This window comes from Branchiostoma floridae, chromosome 9 (assembly GCF_000003815.2).
Source record: "Branchiostoma floridae strain S238N-H82 chromosome 9, Bfl_VNyyK, whole genome shotgun sequence".
NCBI lineage: Eukaryota > Metazoa > Chordata > Leptocardii > Amphioxiformes > Branchiostomatidae > Branchiostoma > Branchiostoma floridae.
The window spans coordinates 17,572,125-17,589,569 of record NC_049987.1 but is presented as its reverse complement, the minus strand read 5'-3'; the positions used below and the strand labels follow the sequence as shown (position 1 = coordinate 17,589,569).

General features: G+C 42.3%; 3 protein-coding genes and 1 non-coding gene across 4 annotated transcripts in view; 2 read left to right on the top strand and 2 right to left on the bottom strand.

The window, feature by feature from the left end:
- The first annotated feature begins 1,531 nt into the window (after positions 1–1,531).
- Positions 1,532–4,441, top strand: LOC118422467. Its single transcript, XM_035830060.1, has 3 exons — positions 1,532–1,689; positions 2,089–3,169; positions 3,410–4,441. Exons 2-3 carry the CDS (start codon positions 2,097–2,099, stop codon positions 3,660–3,662), a joined length of 1,326 nt encoding a protein of 441 aa, XP_035685953.1. The 5' UTR covers positions 1,532–1,689; positions 2,089–2,096; the 3' UTR covers positions 3,663–4,441.
- A 701-nt stretch (positions 4,442–5,142) lies between these two features.
- Positions 5,143–5,260, bottom strand: Trnal-caa. Its single transcript has 2 exons — positions 5,223–5,260; positions 5,143–5,188 (listed from the first exon to the last, which is right to left on the bottom strand). It is a non-coding gene; the product is annotated as a tRNA-Leu (tRNA).
- Positions 5,261–5,924: 664 nt separating this feature from the next.
- On the bottom strand, positions 5,925–13,708 carry LOC118422466 (tubulin alpha-1A chain-like). Its single transcript, XM_035830059.1, has 6 exons — positions 13,579–13,708; positions 12,716–12,938; positions 10,033–10,181; positions 9,361–9,513; positions 6,584–7,275; positions 5,925–6,167 (listed from the first exon to the last, which is right to left on the bottom strand). The coding sequence occupies exons 1-6, from the start codon at positions 13,579–13,581 to the stop codon at positions 6,032–6,034; spliced, it is 1,356 nt and encodes a 451-aa protein (XP_035685952.1). The 5' UTR covers positions 13,582–13,708; the 3' UTR covers positions 5,925–6,031.
- Positions 13,709–16,856: 3,148 nt separating this feature from the next.
- LOC118423396 (toll-like receptor Tollo) overlaps positions 16,857–17,445 on the top strand; it is a 3,846-nt gene continuing 3,257 nt past the window's right edge. The window contains exon 1 of the mRNA XM_035831530.1: positions 16,857–16,932. The gene's annotated coding sequence lies outside the window, so the exon portion shown is untranslated. The remainder of the gene's footprint in view (positions 16,933–17,445) is intronic.

Genomic DNA, 17,445 nt, shown 5'->3' with positions numbered 1-17,445 from the left:
TCAAACACTTAAATTAAACAATTATGAAACCTTACGCCCTCTTTCAAAGTTGTAATATGTCTCTATTTTGCACTTTTATATCATGTGGTTCTACACACAAAAAGTAGTATTATCAGCAAATAAAGTCAAATATCTGTTACACAAATTGACCCAGGTTCCTCTGCATCTTCCCTGGAGGCTCTGTTCGGACCAGTCACATTGATGGTGTCCTGCAAGTTGTGACCAGCTCTTCATGCCCCCGGTACAAATTCGTCGGTCCTAGCCTGAATCTGCCATCTTGAGATGATCTGTTTTGTCTGGACTCAGATGCACCTTCGTATTTATTCCAAATCTGGAGTGTGCGTCGATCACGGTATCAGTACGCGTAGTATGCGCAATTCGATCGCAGAACGTACGGTACTAAATCGTGATCTATGTGGGAATTCGTTATACGGTCGTTCATGGTGCGTTTTGTCTGCGCTGTAAGTACGCTATGTACTCGCGATATCTTCGTATAAAGCGCAAACATATAGCGTCTTCATACCGCACTTGACAATCGTGGGACCACTGTATTGCGTATTCATGACGTTTAGGCAACCAAACTGCGTACGAACGATAGTTTTGTGCATGTCCAAAACTATCGGGCGTGCTGGGCGTATATTTTCGTTTGCCTGCATACTTGAAACTATCTGAAAACGATTCAGATGCGTTTGAGTTGCGTCTTGTGCGTGCGGCCGCCTATGGAAGAAATTACTTTTAATTAAACAAAATGTCAAAACGGAACTCATGCGGCTTGAAAATATACGCAGGTGTGACCCCACCTTAAAGCCCAAACATCATTTCACTCCGTTGGCGTTGACGCGAGAATGATATCGATCTTGACAAAGTACAAATGTGGTCACTCTGTCATCGTACGGATAAAGAAAATTGAACGGGAACTCTGCCAACACTGAGTGCATACGTTAACAATTATAGCACCGCAGGTCATAACATGTTCAAGGACATACATGTAGTTTCCCACGTACTCCGCACAAATCAGTGGCGCCATAACGTGTGGTCCACCGCATAGCTTCGTCCTGTGCCGTTTTGACTTTGCACAGTATGGAACAATTTATTGAAAAGACACGTTTTTTGCCTCAAAGAGCGCTTTCTCTTTCCGTTCTTTGTATCAAATCTTTCATTTCTGATTTTTGTGTAGCCCCTGGAGTTACGTTTGCCCCTGATGGCGCCACAACGCCCCCTTTGTTCCTTTGGCAACATGCCCATTGAACTTAGAACTTTGCCAACAACTAATTAATAATCTGTGAAGTCAACTACAGAATGTTCATGTAACGGGAACCATTCGTATATGGGAAGGGGAAAGGAAGTTGATTTTTTGCTGATTAGCTAAATTTTAGATTTACATGTGGTCACAATATGGTAACTGCTATATATGTCCAAGGAGAGTACCGGAAGTTCAATGAACTTCAGTGGAAACTTCCTGTAGTGTCCTGGTTTCTCTCAAAATCTAAGGTTTCGATGATAGGGTCATTTCTTATCAAACTAACGGTACAACAACAGGAAACGGATAGGTATAAAAGAGCAGTACATGCGTTTGGATGCGACAAGCTGTGTTTGGGGCTGCTGGCAGTAGATTGCAATCCCGCAACAGTACAGGGACTTGGAAGACGGGCCTGTGCGATTTGTTTTACCGCAACGACGCCAATTAAGGTAAGAGGTCACTGTTTATGTTTTTTAACGAGTTTGCTCGAGGCCATTGACCACTAATATGCACTGAACTACGTTCACTGTAGCAGAATCTCTTCTCCCTAAGTTAGAAACATCAAACTTCGGCAAGCTCGACTTACTGACCCAATAGGCGATCGCGAAGCAAGGGTTACGAAGGCTGCTCGGGAAAATTCCCTAACCCATTTTATTTAAGCCGGAATGGTTTGATCCACTCACATCGGGAAGGTCCCCTACTCTTTTCGATAAGTGTGGTTGGCTCTTTTACGTGCCAGGGGTGTGACTCTCCATTCTAAAGTTTTTACACAATATTTAACTGCCTTAAACTTTGCCAATTAAGTAATAGATGTCAATGTGTTTTCTATCTTTTATTTTCACATATAGCTTTCACCATGAGGGTGGCGTGTCTCTTTGTACTTCTCGTCCCAACTTGTGTTCTTGGACAGAGCTTCTTGCAGAGAGCCCTGTCTGATCTAGCTCAAGGCGGGCGGAAGGTGTGTCCTTACTGCCCGTACTGTGTGTATTGGTCGCGGTGCGGCGGTAGGTGCACCCGGCCCGAGTGCGCCGCCTGTGGGTACCGCTTCCACTGTTCTTCCACGTGTGTGACGCTTTGTCTACAGCCCGAAACTACAACACCTCGTTCTACTACTACAGCAACTACAACGCCCGCCTCTACAACCACTGAGCCAACGACACCGCTAGCGACTACAACTCTAAACCCAACAACGACAACCCAAAATACTACATCCCCCGCAAGTCCAGGTCCGTCAACTTTTCCCCCAAGTTCGTCGCCCGATCCGTCGGCTTCTCCGTCATCCCCTCCCGAAGACTCCGGTTGCGAGGAGCGGGGAGGGTACTGCGAAGAGCGTAGCTACTCCTGCCCGGGTCGCTACGTCTTCCACGGCGGGCTTTGCACTGACCGCCCCGGACGGGTCTGTTGCCTGCCTCACGAGGATCCCCTGTGCCGAGAGAAGGGCGGAATCTGTCGGGGCGATGCGCGCTCTTGCCCGAGAGGATACCACGAGGGAGGCGCTAGCTGCACGGGGCCTAGCAACAAAAACAAGCGGTGCTGTCTACCAGACCCCACCACTCCATCTCCTACTACCCAGATGCCTTCTACAACTGAACCGTCTTCAACTCCACCTCCAACCACCACTCCGAAAGCTACGCCACCACCGCCATCAAAATGCGGTAAACTGAAAATGGTCAGTCGGGGAGGGTGGGGTGCTAGACCGCCGAAGAAACGCACGTCGTTCGGTAGTCCTCCGAGTAAGGTTGTCGTTCATCACAGTGACGGTTACTTCAGACACCTGTTTACGTGGAGTTACTCTAGCCTGGCCGACTACAGGGAAAGGGTACAGGATATACAAGAGGGCCACTTTGACAGGGGGTTCGACGACATCGGCTACAACTTCCTCATCGACGGTTTCGGCAACGTGTATGAAGGACGTGGCTGGGACTACAGGTCAGTTGAATATTACAAATATTAAAAATATTACTTTGAAAAAATCCTATCAAAATTAGAGCTTGATATTTTTTTTCGTAATTGATTACAATGGCAAATACCTAATTACAGACATTCTTCTTGTCAATTAAAATGTTATGTTATCCATATAATCAAATCAACGTCGCCTAGGTTTCATTGATTTAGCAATGTCAATGGCCCTTGATCATAGTCATTGATGAACGCATTTTCCCCTTCCAGTGGCGCCCATGTCCCGTGCTGTAACAGTTTCGCCCTCGGTATCAACTTCCTGGGCTACTTCGAGAACTCCACACCCACCGCAGCGGCTCGGGAGGCCGGGGAAAACCTCATCGCCTGCGGGGTAGAGATGGGGAAAATACGGCAAGGCTACGACTTGAACTGTCACCTCGACCTCGGGGCGGCAAGCGGGGATACGGACTGTCCGGGTGCAGCTCTTTGTCGCTACGCTAGGAGGCATTACAGTGGTCTGTAGACTTGAACTGTGACGTCGACTTCGAGCGGCTAGAGGGAATACGGACTGTCCGGGTGCAGCTCTTTTCCGCTACGCTAGGAGGCATTACGGTTAAACCTGAACTGTCACCTCGACCTCGGGGCGGCTAGTCCACGTGCATGCAGTTCTTTGCCGCTACGATAGGATGCATTATAGTGCATAGTCTGTAGACTTATAAATGGACGGATATATGTTTCTCTTTGATGTTTACAATGATGTTTATGTAGCGGTATTAAATATGTCGGCAAAATCACAAAATAGAACACTTCTGTAGAAGTGGTGGATAAGTTCCTTTTGGCAATTGAACGCTTCAGAAATGATTTAGTTACCGTTGACATCTTTCTTGTCTGAGTGAAGTAATTTTTGTATCCGACAAATATCTGTATGTAGCAGGTGAACATGATCAGTACGTCTATCACTGTCCTGTTCTATTGCTATATTTGATGAAGAAACATAAGATGATTACTGTCGATTTTCTTACATTGCTAAAGTTGTTATATTTCTTATTAATTGCCAAGAGAGCAACTTGCAGTGGATGCTTATAAGGATTTTTTATAATGAAAACTAGGTAGTAATTTGACCAGATTCAGTTACTGCTTACAAAGTAACGCTTTCAAATTACTGCCTACGGTAGTATGTCTATACAATTCCACAGCTCAAAATATCAAAACTTTTATACTTGATATGAATAAAGTGTTTCAAACTCCAAGCAAAGAAGAGTGGCTGGATATTAAAATTTTGAGTTGTCAATAATCTTTAAATTCATTGCTGTAACTCTCACTCAATTAAGGTCCTAAAATGTAATAAACAAGCTCTCAATGCATCATGTTATCCTCATAACACCTGTAAAATGTCACTAGCGTGGTAATATCAAACGGCTGTACGTGCCCCGTGTCAATCCTATAACGGAGTCATCATAAGTTCAGCGGCTGTTGGACAGTATCTCATTAGGATGGTGCTATGTTGAAACATGCGCATGCAGCACCATTTGATCAATTGATAGATCTACACAGTAACGAGTCATCCCAGAGGTATAATATCCCATTTGTAACAAAGGTGAAACCTTCCATAGGTCTTACAAGGTCACATGGTAATCTTCAAGCAGATGTTGGGAGGCAATACCTTTCTAGCTACCCGGCCCGTGCCAGTTACAAGCTGTGCCTCCTTAACTTAAGGAATTCCGGAAGCAAAAGCTGGTATGTTAAAAAAAAAACTAACTATATTGTCTTCTAATATCTGCCTGGAGATAAGTCACGGGGCAGCGAATCTAAATGAAAGAAGAGTGCACTTTCCTACCTACCTAAAACCGGGACTTAAAACTCACTTATACCTAATTCAAGTGCATTGCTAAAGAGCAACAACGTCTGTTTATGTTAATTAGAATTTCTTTATCTCTTATCACTTATCTTATTTGTGGAAAGTTTTGCCACTAATCTAAGTACCGATGCCACAACAAAATGAATGTCAGAAGTGGGATTCGAACCCACGCCCCCATTCGGGGACCAGAACCCTCGCTTTGTATGCTGGGAAGGGACTTCCACCCTTGAGTCTGGCGCCTTAGACCACTCGGCCATCCTGACATGTTGTAATCAAGTGCATTCATAAGGCCAACATTTAGCAGAAAAAATACACTATTTCTTCCATTCCCCGATCCCTATTCCCTGGTTGTATGTGCAATGCTTTACCTCCATATATTTTTGATGTCTGCATTTGAATGAATTAAAAGAAAGATCCAGGTTTGGAAATTCAATACCAGCAGTACTTGGGGAGTGGGATAGAGAGAAATACAGCGTACCCTGACTAGCCGGAGGCCATTATCAATGGCTAGCTCTGGTAACAGTACATTATACTAGTGCAATAACAGCTTTACGTTTATCGATACATAAGGTTTGTTTTTTGAGCTAGATTATACAGACAACGCAAGATGCGGATAAGTTTAGATAAGGAGACGATCTGTGTGTACTATCCAGACTTGCACTCGTACTAAATATCTGTGATACTCTAACTATGATAGCTTTCTTACTACTGTGATATTCAATCTATTCTTCAGAATTCATCATTCACTATTCGGAAGAAACCTGCTCTTCGCCATAAGGGATACTCCAGTAAAATAGATAAAACACACACAAATATCCTTCATCGCACAGTTGGCACATTTTTATTTCAGCAGCATTGCCTAAATTCACAGAAACGTTAAGCACAACTACTTGTCAGTTGATGTTATTACTATTCATATCTTTGGTCAAATCATCTTTCTAACGATGGAATGTAGCGTTTTGTGGCTTAAGTTTCACAGTTGTTGTTTCATATATGGCGCGTACTGTTGTTGTGTTGGATCATGGATGGGGAGTCTAGTACTCCTCTCCCTCCTCCTCTCCCTCTCCCTCCACGGAGTCGACTCCGACCTCCTCGTAATCCTTCTCCAGAGCCGCCAGATCCTCACGGGCCTCGGAGAACTCTCCCTCCTCCATACCCTCACCGACATACCTGTAAACATACAGGATGGTTTGTCTGTTGTTTTAAAAGGGTACTAAGGGATTTAACGCCAGGTCACGCTCGGCGATTTCAAACTGCAATATTTTAACAATGCTGCAATTTGATACCACCGTCGTTCAACCCGATATAAATGCCCTATTTTTAAAAACAACAGATATAGGTTACCCTGCGGATTAAGGTTATCAAGCGTTATAATGATAACATAAGATCTGCTTGGTTTCTGTAACCAAGGAGGTTAAAGAATCACTCTTTCTTTAACCTCCTTGCTGTAACCAAGAATAAACCACCGAGCGGAGTGTAGCGGATGTATCGCTGTCTCATAATCAGTATGAAATTCGGATTCCTGATTGGTCAATCACTTCTGGTTATATGTAAATTGTCTTACAAAACAGAGAAATTGATCTTACCAGTGGACGAAGGCACGCTTGGCGTACATGAGATCGAACTTGTGGTCCAGACGGGCCCAGGCCTCAGCGATGGCGGTGGTGTTGCTCAACATGCACACGGCACGCTGCACCTTGGCCAGGTCTCCACCAGGCACCACGGTGGGTGGCTGGTAGTTGATGCCGACTTTGAAGCCAGTGGGGCACCAGTCGACGAACTGGATGGTACGCTTGGTCTTGATGGTGGCGATGGCGGCGTTGACATCCTTGGGGACGACATCTCCACGGTACAGCATGCAGCAGGCCATGTACTTGCCGTGACGGGGATCGCACTTCACCATCTGGTTGGCTGGCTCGAAGCAGGCGTTGGTGATCTCAGCAACGGACAGCTGCTCGTGGTAGGCCTTCTCCGCAGAGATGACGGGAGCGTAGGTGGCCAGGGGGAAGTGGATACGTGGGTAGGGCACCAAGTTGGTCTGGAACTCAGTGAGATCCACGTTCAGGGCACCGTCGAAGCGGAGGGAGGCGGTGATGGAGGAGACGATCTGGCCGATCAGACGGTTGAGGTTGGTGTAGGTTGGGCGCTCGATGTCCAGGTTACGGCGGCAGATGTCGTAGATGGCCTCGTTGTCGACCATGAAGGCGCAGTCGGAGTGCTCCAGGGTGGTGTGGGTGGTCAGGATGGAGTTGTAGGGCTCAACCACAGCGGTGGACACCTGTGTAATACAAAGGCAAACATTTAGATATCTCTAAAAGAACAGGGCTAATTGTTATATCAGACAATAAGACACCTTACAGTTCTTGGTGCGTACTTGCAGTATTGTGTATTGTGGTCTAAGGCCAAAGTTAAGGGCCGCTAACCTGTAAATAGTGTTTTGTTTAGACATGGTCACATGGATGGTGTTTTCGTCTCAGGAGCCTTAACCCCTGACCTCACCCACAATCCCTTACATATGTACAATAGGATGTCTTATACTTTAACCCGTTGGTAAGTCAATGAATAACATAATTCTTTGTACAAAGGTTTTATTCAAATGACGTTTGGGGCCGCAACTGTAGGCAGCGACACCTATGCTGCAGCACAATGCAAATCAGTCAGAATTGCCCTGAGAAGGGTGACAGACGGTCACCGAAACGTTGGGATTTGGTTGTGTACAAAGATCCTTTAGAGCCTACGAAGAGCTTCATTTCATAGGTTTAACGTGCTTGTTTTTTTTGGTGAGGCTTAAGAAACATAGCTTATGTGTATATATATGGAAGTGTGACGGTCCCATTAAAGCACTGGGCGCGCACTTTGGCCATGACAGACATAGATGCTATAAGGAAGACCTTGATAAGAATTATACAAAAATGGTACAAGCGTGCAGCATATGGAAACAACGAAACTTGACCTTGATTGGTCGGATATTGATTGTGAAAACCATCGGCATCTCTAAGTTGATCTATATTTGTTCAGTCATGCATGTCCCTCCCCAATTTGTAAAACAAGTAAACGAATACATATTCAAGTACATCTGGCGAGAGAAACCTCCAAAAGTAAAAATGAAAACTCTGATTGGCAAAAAATGTCAAGGTGGACTTAAAATGATCGATTTTAATGTAATGAACAAGGCCTTAAAAGCCAAATGGATTAAAAGATTTGTAATGGACCCATCAAAAGAAAAAGAGCACTTGTTTGCAAGATGGGGAGGTTTCTTGATTTTCCGATGCAATTACGCTACTTCTCAGTTAGATCTTAACGACATGCCCCTATTTTACAAAGATGTTTTAGTTGCATGGGAAGAAGTGATAGGATACGAACCCAAAACACACAGACAAATATGTTCGCAAGTTTTGTGGAATAATAGATTTATTTTAGTAAAGAATGCACCGATATTTTACAAAATCTGGATAGATGCCGGAATTATCTATCTGAATGATTTGTTGTACGAGGATGGATCTTTTCTTACAAACAAAGACCTACACAATTTATATGGTTTGACCATGGATTCAAGACAAATATTGAATTACAATTCTATAAAAGCGGCAATACCAAAAAATTGGAAAGATAATATAAAAAACAATGGAAAAAAGTGCGCCTCTAAAACTATCATTAAATACACGGAGAGAATCCATCCCCTCACAACAACATGTAAGCAGATATACGATACCCTTATAGAAAAACAAGTTGTACCACCCACTAGAGAAAACGAAATCATACGAAAAATTGGCAAAGACAACATCGAGAAAGTTTATACTACCGCCTTTATTGTCACTAAAGAAACCAATTTACAATATTTTCAGTACAAGATAATTCACCATTTCCTACCTACAAACAGCTGGTTAAAAAAAACAAATCTAGTAAAAACCGACCGATGCAATAACTGTAAGGAAAAACATACCATAGTACATTTATTTGTGTACTGCAAAGAGGTTAAAATTTTTTGGAAGCAATTCTGTCTTTGGTGGAGGAGCTACGAAAACCAAGATATAGTGCTGGATGAAAATTTGATTGTGTATGGTGTATGCTGTCATCGTACTGCCAGTGCCACACTTATATATTATATTCTCTTGGCGAAATACTGTATATACCTATGTTATGTGAAAAACATGAAACCAAACTTTGCGCATTTTAAGAACAGGGTAAATAATAGTATAGAAATAGCCTTGTAAGGTGATACAGTCTGATCACAACTACTTTTATGTATTATAATGTTATCTGATTGTTATGTGAATGTATTGTTATGTAAATGTTAATAAAGTTTGAAAAAAAAATAAATAAAAAAAAAAAAAAAAAAAAATATATATGGAAGTGTGCTTACCTGTGGGGCGGGGTAGATGGCGAACTCCAGCTTGGACTTCTTGCCGTAGTCCACGGAGAGACGCTCCATCAGCAGAGCGGCGAAACCAGACCCAGTGCCGCCGCCGAAGGAGTGGAAGATGAGGAAGCCCTGTAGACCTGTGCACTGGTCAGCCTGGAGGTTTGGGAAAAGAGAAAAAACACGTAAAAAGCGTAGAAAGTGGTGTGCTTTTCGGTGAGAAGTTATTTTGTGCTCAAGTCGTACTTCCGGGTATTCATTTGCGTTGAAATAAACTTGATGTGTTACACATAGTACGTACACAGTGTCGGAATGCTTGGATACATGTCAGCTTTTGTTCTCTATCAACTCACTGCAAATGCTAACGATATTCTTTTTCTCTCTTTTCATTTCATAATTATGAGTCATTGATCTTTACCGGGTTTAGTGTTACAGGCCTGTGAATTTCCAAGTAGAATTTTTAGTTTTGATTGACGCTGTATAATTTTTATACAAACAGTTGATGAGAGAAGAAAACTACTGAGGGGAGAATGCAAAAATCACTTCTAAAAAACGGCGAAGTAAAAACTTCAAAAAACTTTCTTAGAAACGTTATTACAGTACTAAAGCTTACAAGAGCTGTAGTAAAAACTACATCTATGCAGATACAACAGAATAACTTGATGATGTACATACCAGCTTACGGATGCGGTCCAGGACCAGATCCACGATCTCCTTGCCGATGGTGTAGTGGCCACGAGCGTAGTTGTTGGCGGCATCCTCCTTACCAGTGATGAGCTGCTCAGGGTGGAACAGCTGGCGGTAGGTGCCGGTACGGACCTCATCTGATGGAGAACACAGAAAAATAAGCATAAGTCAATGTTTTTTCATCTTAAAACCCCTAAACTCCCAGAGTTTCAGCCCTATTAAATCAGTGCCAGGGTTGGCTGCTGACTTCCAAAATGAAATTCCCGGAACAAGGCCGAAGTCCCTAACTTCTGGGGTCTGTCCGCTACACGCGCGCAAAGCTGCTACTTCGGGGGAATAGTCGCTATCCCGTATAGTTCCGGGCACGGCACACAAGACATGTATATGTGTGCCGAATATATCAGGGCTTGACAGTGTAAGAGTTAAAATAATCTGCTACCATGAAAGTAGATTACATAATTGTAAAAAAAACGACCAATAGAATTAGCTTGTATATTACAGTTATTTCACCGTGAATTAAAAAAAATCGCTGCAGTTCCATCATGTATTGACTATTTGTATTATCATTACGCAAATATTTTTTCGATATCAAGCAACAAAATCAGATACATGTAGTATAAAACATATCCCAGAAAAGCATTCACGAAAGTTGGTGTTAAGCAGAATCAGCGAGAGAAATCACTCTAGGAAAAATATCTTCCCTTTCTTTCCTATGTTTTATTACTCCATATCATCATATTTTTGAGGTATATCTCATTGTTATTAAGGTTCCTTCTATTACTTTTCCTCTATTGTGACTACATAATACCCACAACTCCCAACCCCCAACCATCTATAATGTGAAACGGCCCGATATGGCATCATATGACAGCCAGCCACCAAGCAATCTTAAATTGAAGCTCACATCGTTGAAAACTACATACGGCTACCACACAGTTATGTCTTATAGGAATTGGATAAAGCCAGATCATGTCATTGGTGGAGATTTATAGGTTATATGATAGGTTGTTTATGTTTTACAACCAAGTCATGTTTGAAATGGACAATATACTTCATACGTGTGAGGTGTTAAGGTGTTATCTCACTGCACTTGGGGCACTGGTGTGGCACTGCGGTGTTCGTTCACTGTGGCACATTTTCCCAATAATTTGGATATTGCGTAATACATAAAAGTATAATTTAGAAGATACAAGATACACAAAACGTACGAAAATCAGTTCTTCATCTCTGAAATTCGTTGAGAAATATTTCGATCCCCGCACTGCCACACTGCTGCCCCACGTGCAGTGAGATGTTTTTCTTTAAATTTCGTTACAGACAACACGACAACAACACTTCCAAAACATGCACGTAAAATGTTACGTTACACGTAACGGTTCACCGCCATTCAAAACAAAGAAAACCGTTGCTAGGGACCAAACCTGGTCAGGACGGGGGCCAAGATTTCTCTTTTGTCTGGGCAAACAAAAAAATCCCTGCTTTGAAAAGCTACACGTCCACAAAGGGGACAAAGTTTGCTTTGAAAGTTTATCCACGGGTTCCTATATACACGCTACGCTATGGTAAACAGTTGCTCAAGACAAAAGTGTACCTAGTGTTTCAAACAAGGTGTGCAGCCGCCTTTGTGTTCTGTTTGTTAAAGACATCACGCTGTTATCCTATCAAAAGAAGTACATGTACAAAATTTCAGCATTATGGAGCCTATTTGTGGGATGTAGGGGAATTTAGGGACTTAGATATAAAATCTATTATAACAGCTCGCGTTGGCATATAGAGAGATGCTTTTAGGGAAAGGTGTACATAATACGCAAGTTGTGTTTGTGTACCAATGACGGCCTGTTTTCGTTAGGACTTTTGTTGAATGGTAGTCTGGGAAACATTTATAATATCTTTTATCTGAGTTTTTTCCCCTTTTCAAACTTGGGGTCTTTCTAAGTGAGGAATTTTAAAAGCATTTTATAGGAGGTCATTGCATTGCAATGCAAAGCGTTGGCAAACATAGCAACGGTATGTTTTGTTTATATCACTACAAAAAAGCCTATTTTGCACCTTGTTATGGGTACAACAAATGAGTAACGGCCTCCTATTTGAATGCAAAGCATTATGGCGAAGATCAGCAAGTGACTAAACTCATTTCTTTCTCACAAATTTTAGATAAAATAATGGCATCAAATGCGGAAATTTTTGCGAGTGCTTTTAAAACATACTGTAAGAGGAACGCCCGTTTTTGAACTCCTGCTCGTAGTTTAAACAAATGTAAAAAAACACTCAACGACTCTTTGATCTCTAGGTCTCTTTCCTGTGATGAAAAGAATATCGATTTTATTTTGCTCTTGGTGTATCGCAAATCTCTCTCTCGCAGAGGTCGCATGTGAAACCAATGTATAACAAAGGGATTGTGTTTTTATTTCCGCGAGCGATTCGTATTTGGTATAGTTTTAGGGCACGGTGATTTTGATGCCATAGGATTTTCAAGTAGGCCGTGACAGAACCAACCACCGACATGGATCCAAAACAGCATTTTGTGTACCAAGACAATTGGACATTGCAGGAGACGTACATTTTGTGTCCTCAAAAATACTTAGAGTTAGCAAGGAGGTTGAAAAAAGGCAACCTCCTTGAAGTTAGCGATCGCACGACGATCGCACGACCTATGTGAACACTCCCTTACCAATCACGGTGGGCTCCAGATCCACGAAGACGGCACGGGGCACGTGCTTGCCGGCGCCGGTCTCGCTGAAGAACGTGTTGAAGGAGTCGTCCCCACCGCCGATGGTCTTGTCGCTCGGCATCTGGCCATCAGGCTGGATACCGTGCTCCAAGCAGTACAGCTCCCAGCAGGCGTTACCGATCTGGACACCGGCTTGGCCGACATGGATGGAGATACACTCACGCTAAAAGGAAGAGCGAGCAAAAAATATAGAAAAATTAATATTTTCTATAAACAGCAGCGCTTCATCTGAAGAAAAATGCCAAAATCTTTTATTTGTATTTCCTACAGACTTTAGCAAGTTTATTCTAGAGAAATGTCATCCATGTATTGACAAGATACCATCGAAAAAGCGTCGTGTGGAATACGGGAGCTTCATTGTTAATCAAGCCACGTAAAACGGATGTTGGAGATATTGCCGCAGTTAGGGGTGGTATCTTTATATAGTGCGTGGCCTTTAAGTGTGACACGCCGTTTTATAAGATTACGTGAACGTTCTGCGGCGTCGTTACACAACAAGCCTTCAATTTTCAAGTGTAATTTCGATAAAATAGAATTTCTTCGTCTTTTTCTACGTAAAAATGGCATCTGTAATATGTTAGGGTACATTGGTATCCTATAACCACTGCTAGATATGTCAGAATTTGGGTATTTGTTGGGGATATATATAAGATATGGTAGAAATACATCTATATAGAGTCTGTGTATTGATGCCACCATCCGAAAGAGGCCACGTCAGATACGGGGGTATTTTAGTTTAGCTCTAGACTGAATTCAGTGAATAGAACTAAAATACACAGATATTGTAATAAAAATGTACTCACCATTTTGGTTTAGTTGTCTTGTACGAAGATTACGTCAAGAAGTGAAGATTTCCGCGTTTTTTTTACGCTGAGTACTCGACGTTGCTCAAGGGGCTGACGAGTATTCTGGAACTGAACCAGTGGGGACCGGTACCCGCGCTTTTATTCCCACCGTCACGTGATCATCCAACCGCGCTCTGATTGGCGCAGACGACATTTCACCCTGTTATGTGCCTTGGTTACCAACGACGCCCCCCTCTGTGAAGTTTACTGTGATATACCGTTGCTGTTATTTTTACCGGCGGTTGCTTGGGTCCTGGCTTTTGTCATGAGTATCCATTGAACGTGGTGACCCCAACTATTGTGCGCGCCCTCTTGTGTTCGGAAACATTATCCCACTCGAAACATGGCGTAACCGATCAACAATCACTAGTTTTGTATCCAGTCTTTCCCCCGTCTGTTGTTAATCGTACAGAATGTAAACTCCTTAGTAACACGTAGTATTTCTTCACACAAGTTAGGCTTTATATTTCTTATAAGAGATCGTATACAGTAAATGTGACTTATGGCTGTATAACTTGTACGTATACAGAGAAGTACAAAGTAACGTTAAAAAGAGTACGTATACGTTGTATAAAGGATTTGCCATTTGGAGTTGAATGGAGGATTACATAGGGTATGTTGGGTTATCAATATGGGAGAGTCATTCGCGCATTTTGAACACCATATGAGAAAGGCAGGCAAGGGGAATTGTAAATATCATGCACAAGCCGATGTTTTGAATATGAGTTATGAACGTTCCTACATTAATATTGGTAGCGACCAGATACCGAGTAGGGCTAGTTCCGTCAGTGTTGCGTCCCTTATTTTGCTTAGTTTTAAGAAGGTGGGTAGTCCCATATCCTTTTTAAAGCATTAAGAGTAGTGGGTTGTTATCCATTGTGTCTAGGGCACGGTATTGGAAGGTGGAGCCCATCCCTCTCCTTCCACCACCTTTTACCTCCCCAACACGGTGTCCCCAATGAGCTAGGAACATCTGGATGGAGTCAGAAAATTCGTGTTAATTTGGTAATTTGGTTATTTTACAAGTACATTTATATGAATACTTATATGTATGTCCCTTGCGTTTTCTAAACTATTTCATAAGCATTTAACGTAGAAGAACACTAAATATGCCTTTTTAAAAACAGGGTATAGAACGACATAAGAATTAAACCACAATAATGTAGTCTTGCAGTTTGGTTGTTTTTCTCACACCAGACGTTGGTTTTATTATTACATCCTGTTGCTACGAGTCGAACCGTGCTCCGTGTTTGTGTACATTTTGCCCGGTTAGCGTTGACATGTAAACAATGCAGATAAAAGGCGCAGTGCCAACGTAACGTCACGTACGTACAGAGTTGTGGGTTCGTTGTATTTAGACTGCTCAATATTAAAATCGTTTATGACACTATGAATAAAAATCTCAAAATTGAATGGTAATTAAATTGTTGAAGTTTAGAGATAAGGCCATAGTGACTTGATTTTATGGATGGCATCCTCTGGAGACCCCAAAACTCATGCGCGCCGGCGAAAAAAAAGCAAAAATGCTGCTGAACAGTAGGGCTAAACATTTGGCAGATGTTGTTTTAAACATTTTATCCGTTTTTTTTCCGGTCTGTATTATGTTCGCCTCCAGTAAGACTGTGTTATTGCCATTCTTGTTGAGAGAGGGGAACGAGGGCTCTGACCAGGTGCCCCCTTACCCCGGGAAACGATCCTCTGGCAAGCATAAAATTCTTATTGACCAGGGATGCAATATTGGGCGACAAGAGGCCACATGGTTTTTTTTTTAAGAAAAAATCAATGCACGCGCGAAAGTCATCCATAGAATTAAGGTTGTGTGGCCTAACTGATATTTCTACAACCGAGTGCAAAGTGTTCGAAAGCGGTCACACTAGTCGTACGATTTAATTTTTGTCGTGCGATTATATGGAGGGTCGACAAGGATACACTGCAACCTTTTTCGTCACAAGACAGCCCTAGAATGCCGTATTGTACAATGAAGTTGACTGGGAAAATAGCAGGACTTTATTTATGAGGGCTGACGTCAGAGTTGCGTTGCACAGTAGAGGACACAAACCGACCTTAGTGCCACTTAAACTTGAAGATCCTTCTTTTCCTTGAAGATCTCTGCCCAATCTAGAGACTTTTTAAGTTAGAAAGGACAGATGGTGCCTTTTTTGCCTTTTAGGGGTGATGAATATCACAATTTCATCCTAAAAAGACACACACAAGCACACACACACACACAAACACACACACACAAGCACACACACACACACACACACACACACACGCACACACACACACACACACACACACAAACACACACAACACACACACACACAACACACACACACACACAACACACACACACACACACACACACACGCGCGCGCACACACACACACACACACACAATGTTAAAGAGTTCCCAAGCAACTTACCATCAAACAGTCATGATGAATCATGGAATTTAAGTTAAACCTATACAACCAAATATTGCAATCAGTGTTTGAACAATGTCAACATGGACGACCTTTGAACATTATGCAGATGTCGACTAACCCCGTATCAGGCTCTACTACGGGCGAGGGTTTCATTTATTCTAAAATTACACACTTTCATATGATTTCCACTGTGTTGTGATGTCACCCCACGGATGGGTGTACCGAAAGCGTAAAATGGAACGAAATGGAATGTACAGAAAGTACTAAATGAAACAAGAAAGAACGAAATATGTAGCAAACTGAAATCAAGCCAGTGGTATTATGAGGAAACGGTAAGATTTGGATGATTTTAATACAGAATTGAGCGGTAAATAAATACATATGTTTTATTTTTAGAATTCTCCCAGAGCTACGGGGAAGACTTCTGCATTTTCGCGAAAATGTTGCCTATCTAGTTCTTTAAAGATTCGCGATTGTTACATTTTCAACAGAGTGAATTCCTTGGATAGTCGACGTCGTGTATATGCGTCGTGCAAACTTCATCTGTCTTATTACGTTACGGCTTTCTTAGATCTTTGTTGGCGGCTGGATTGTTGGCATCCTGCTTGAAAATTCTGTAACATCCAAAGTCGTGCGACGGCCGGTCGACCTACAAAGAATGTGACCGAGCGCTAGCCGTTATTAGCAAAATTCTAAAATCTACCCGACCGTAGTAGAGCCTGCTGGGGAGACTATGCTCTAGGTCATCACTCTACAACTTGTAGAATAAGCTGCGCAGGTGCACGTTTGCCACACGAAGTTCCACACATGATCATGACTTTCCTGTCTTAGACCTCGGTCCGCGAAATGGCGATTGCTGTAACCCTTCAGTAACGATGTCAAGGTAAGTTTAGGGATATTTTTCTTACAACAGGACTTTTTCCGCTTTTAATGACTTCCATGTAACATAAATATAGCTGTGTGATCTTAGCTATTGTACACAAGATTTCGGATCCACACCCCAGACTGGCGATTTGTCAGTAAGAGAAGGGGGTACATGCATATATACGGCCTAGTTTGTGGTGAAGAAACCCAAGTTTAATATTGGTAAGTCCTAAATAACAACTTTTAGTTAGTTTGTAAGAGCCATGAAAAAAGAAGAGCAGTTAAACCTGGCAACACCTGTCTGAATATACATTGAATATATACCATTTGAACGCCAGTCTAAATAGTAGTTTGTTAAAAAATTAAACGATCATTTTTTAAGTAGGTTGAGACCTATCCGAATTGGGATATATTCTAACACAGTAGCTTGAACATTCTTATAAAAATATCTAATTTGTGAACCAGCCATGTAAGACACAGTCAAGCACAGCACACAAGATCAAAGTACGAGACATGTTTTAAAACTGTTTGT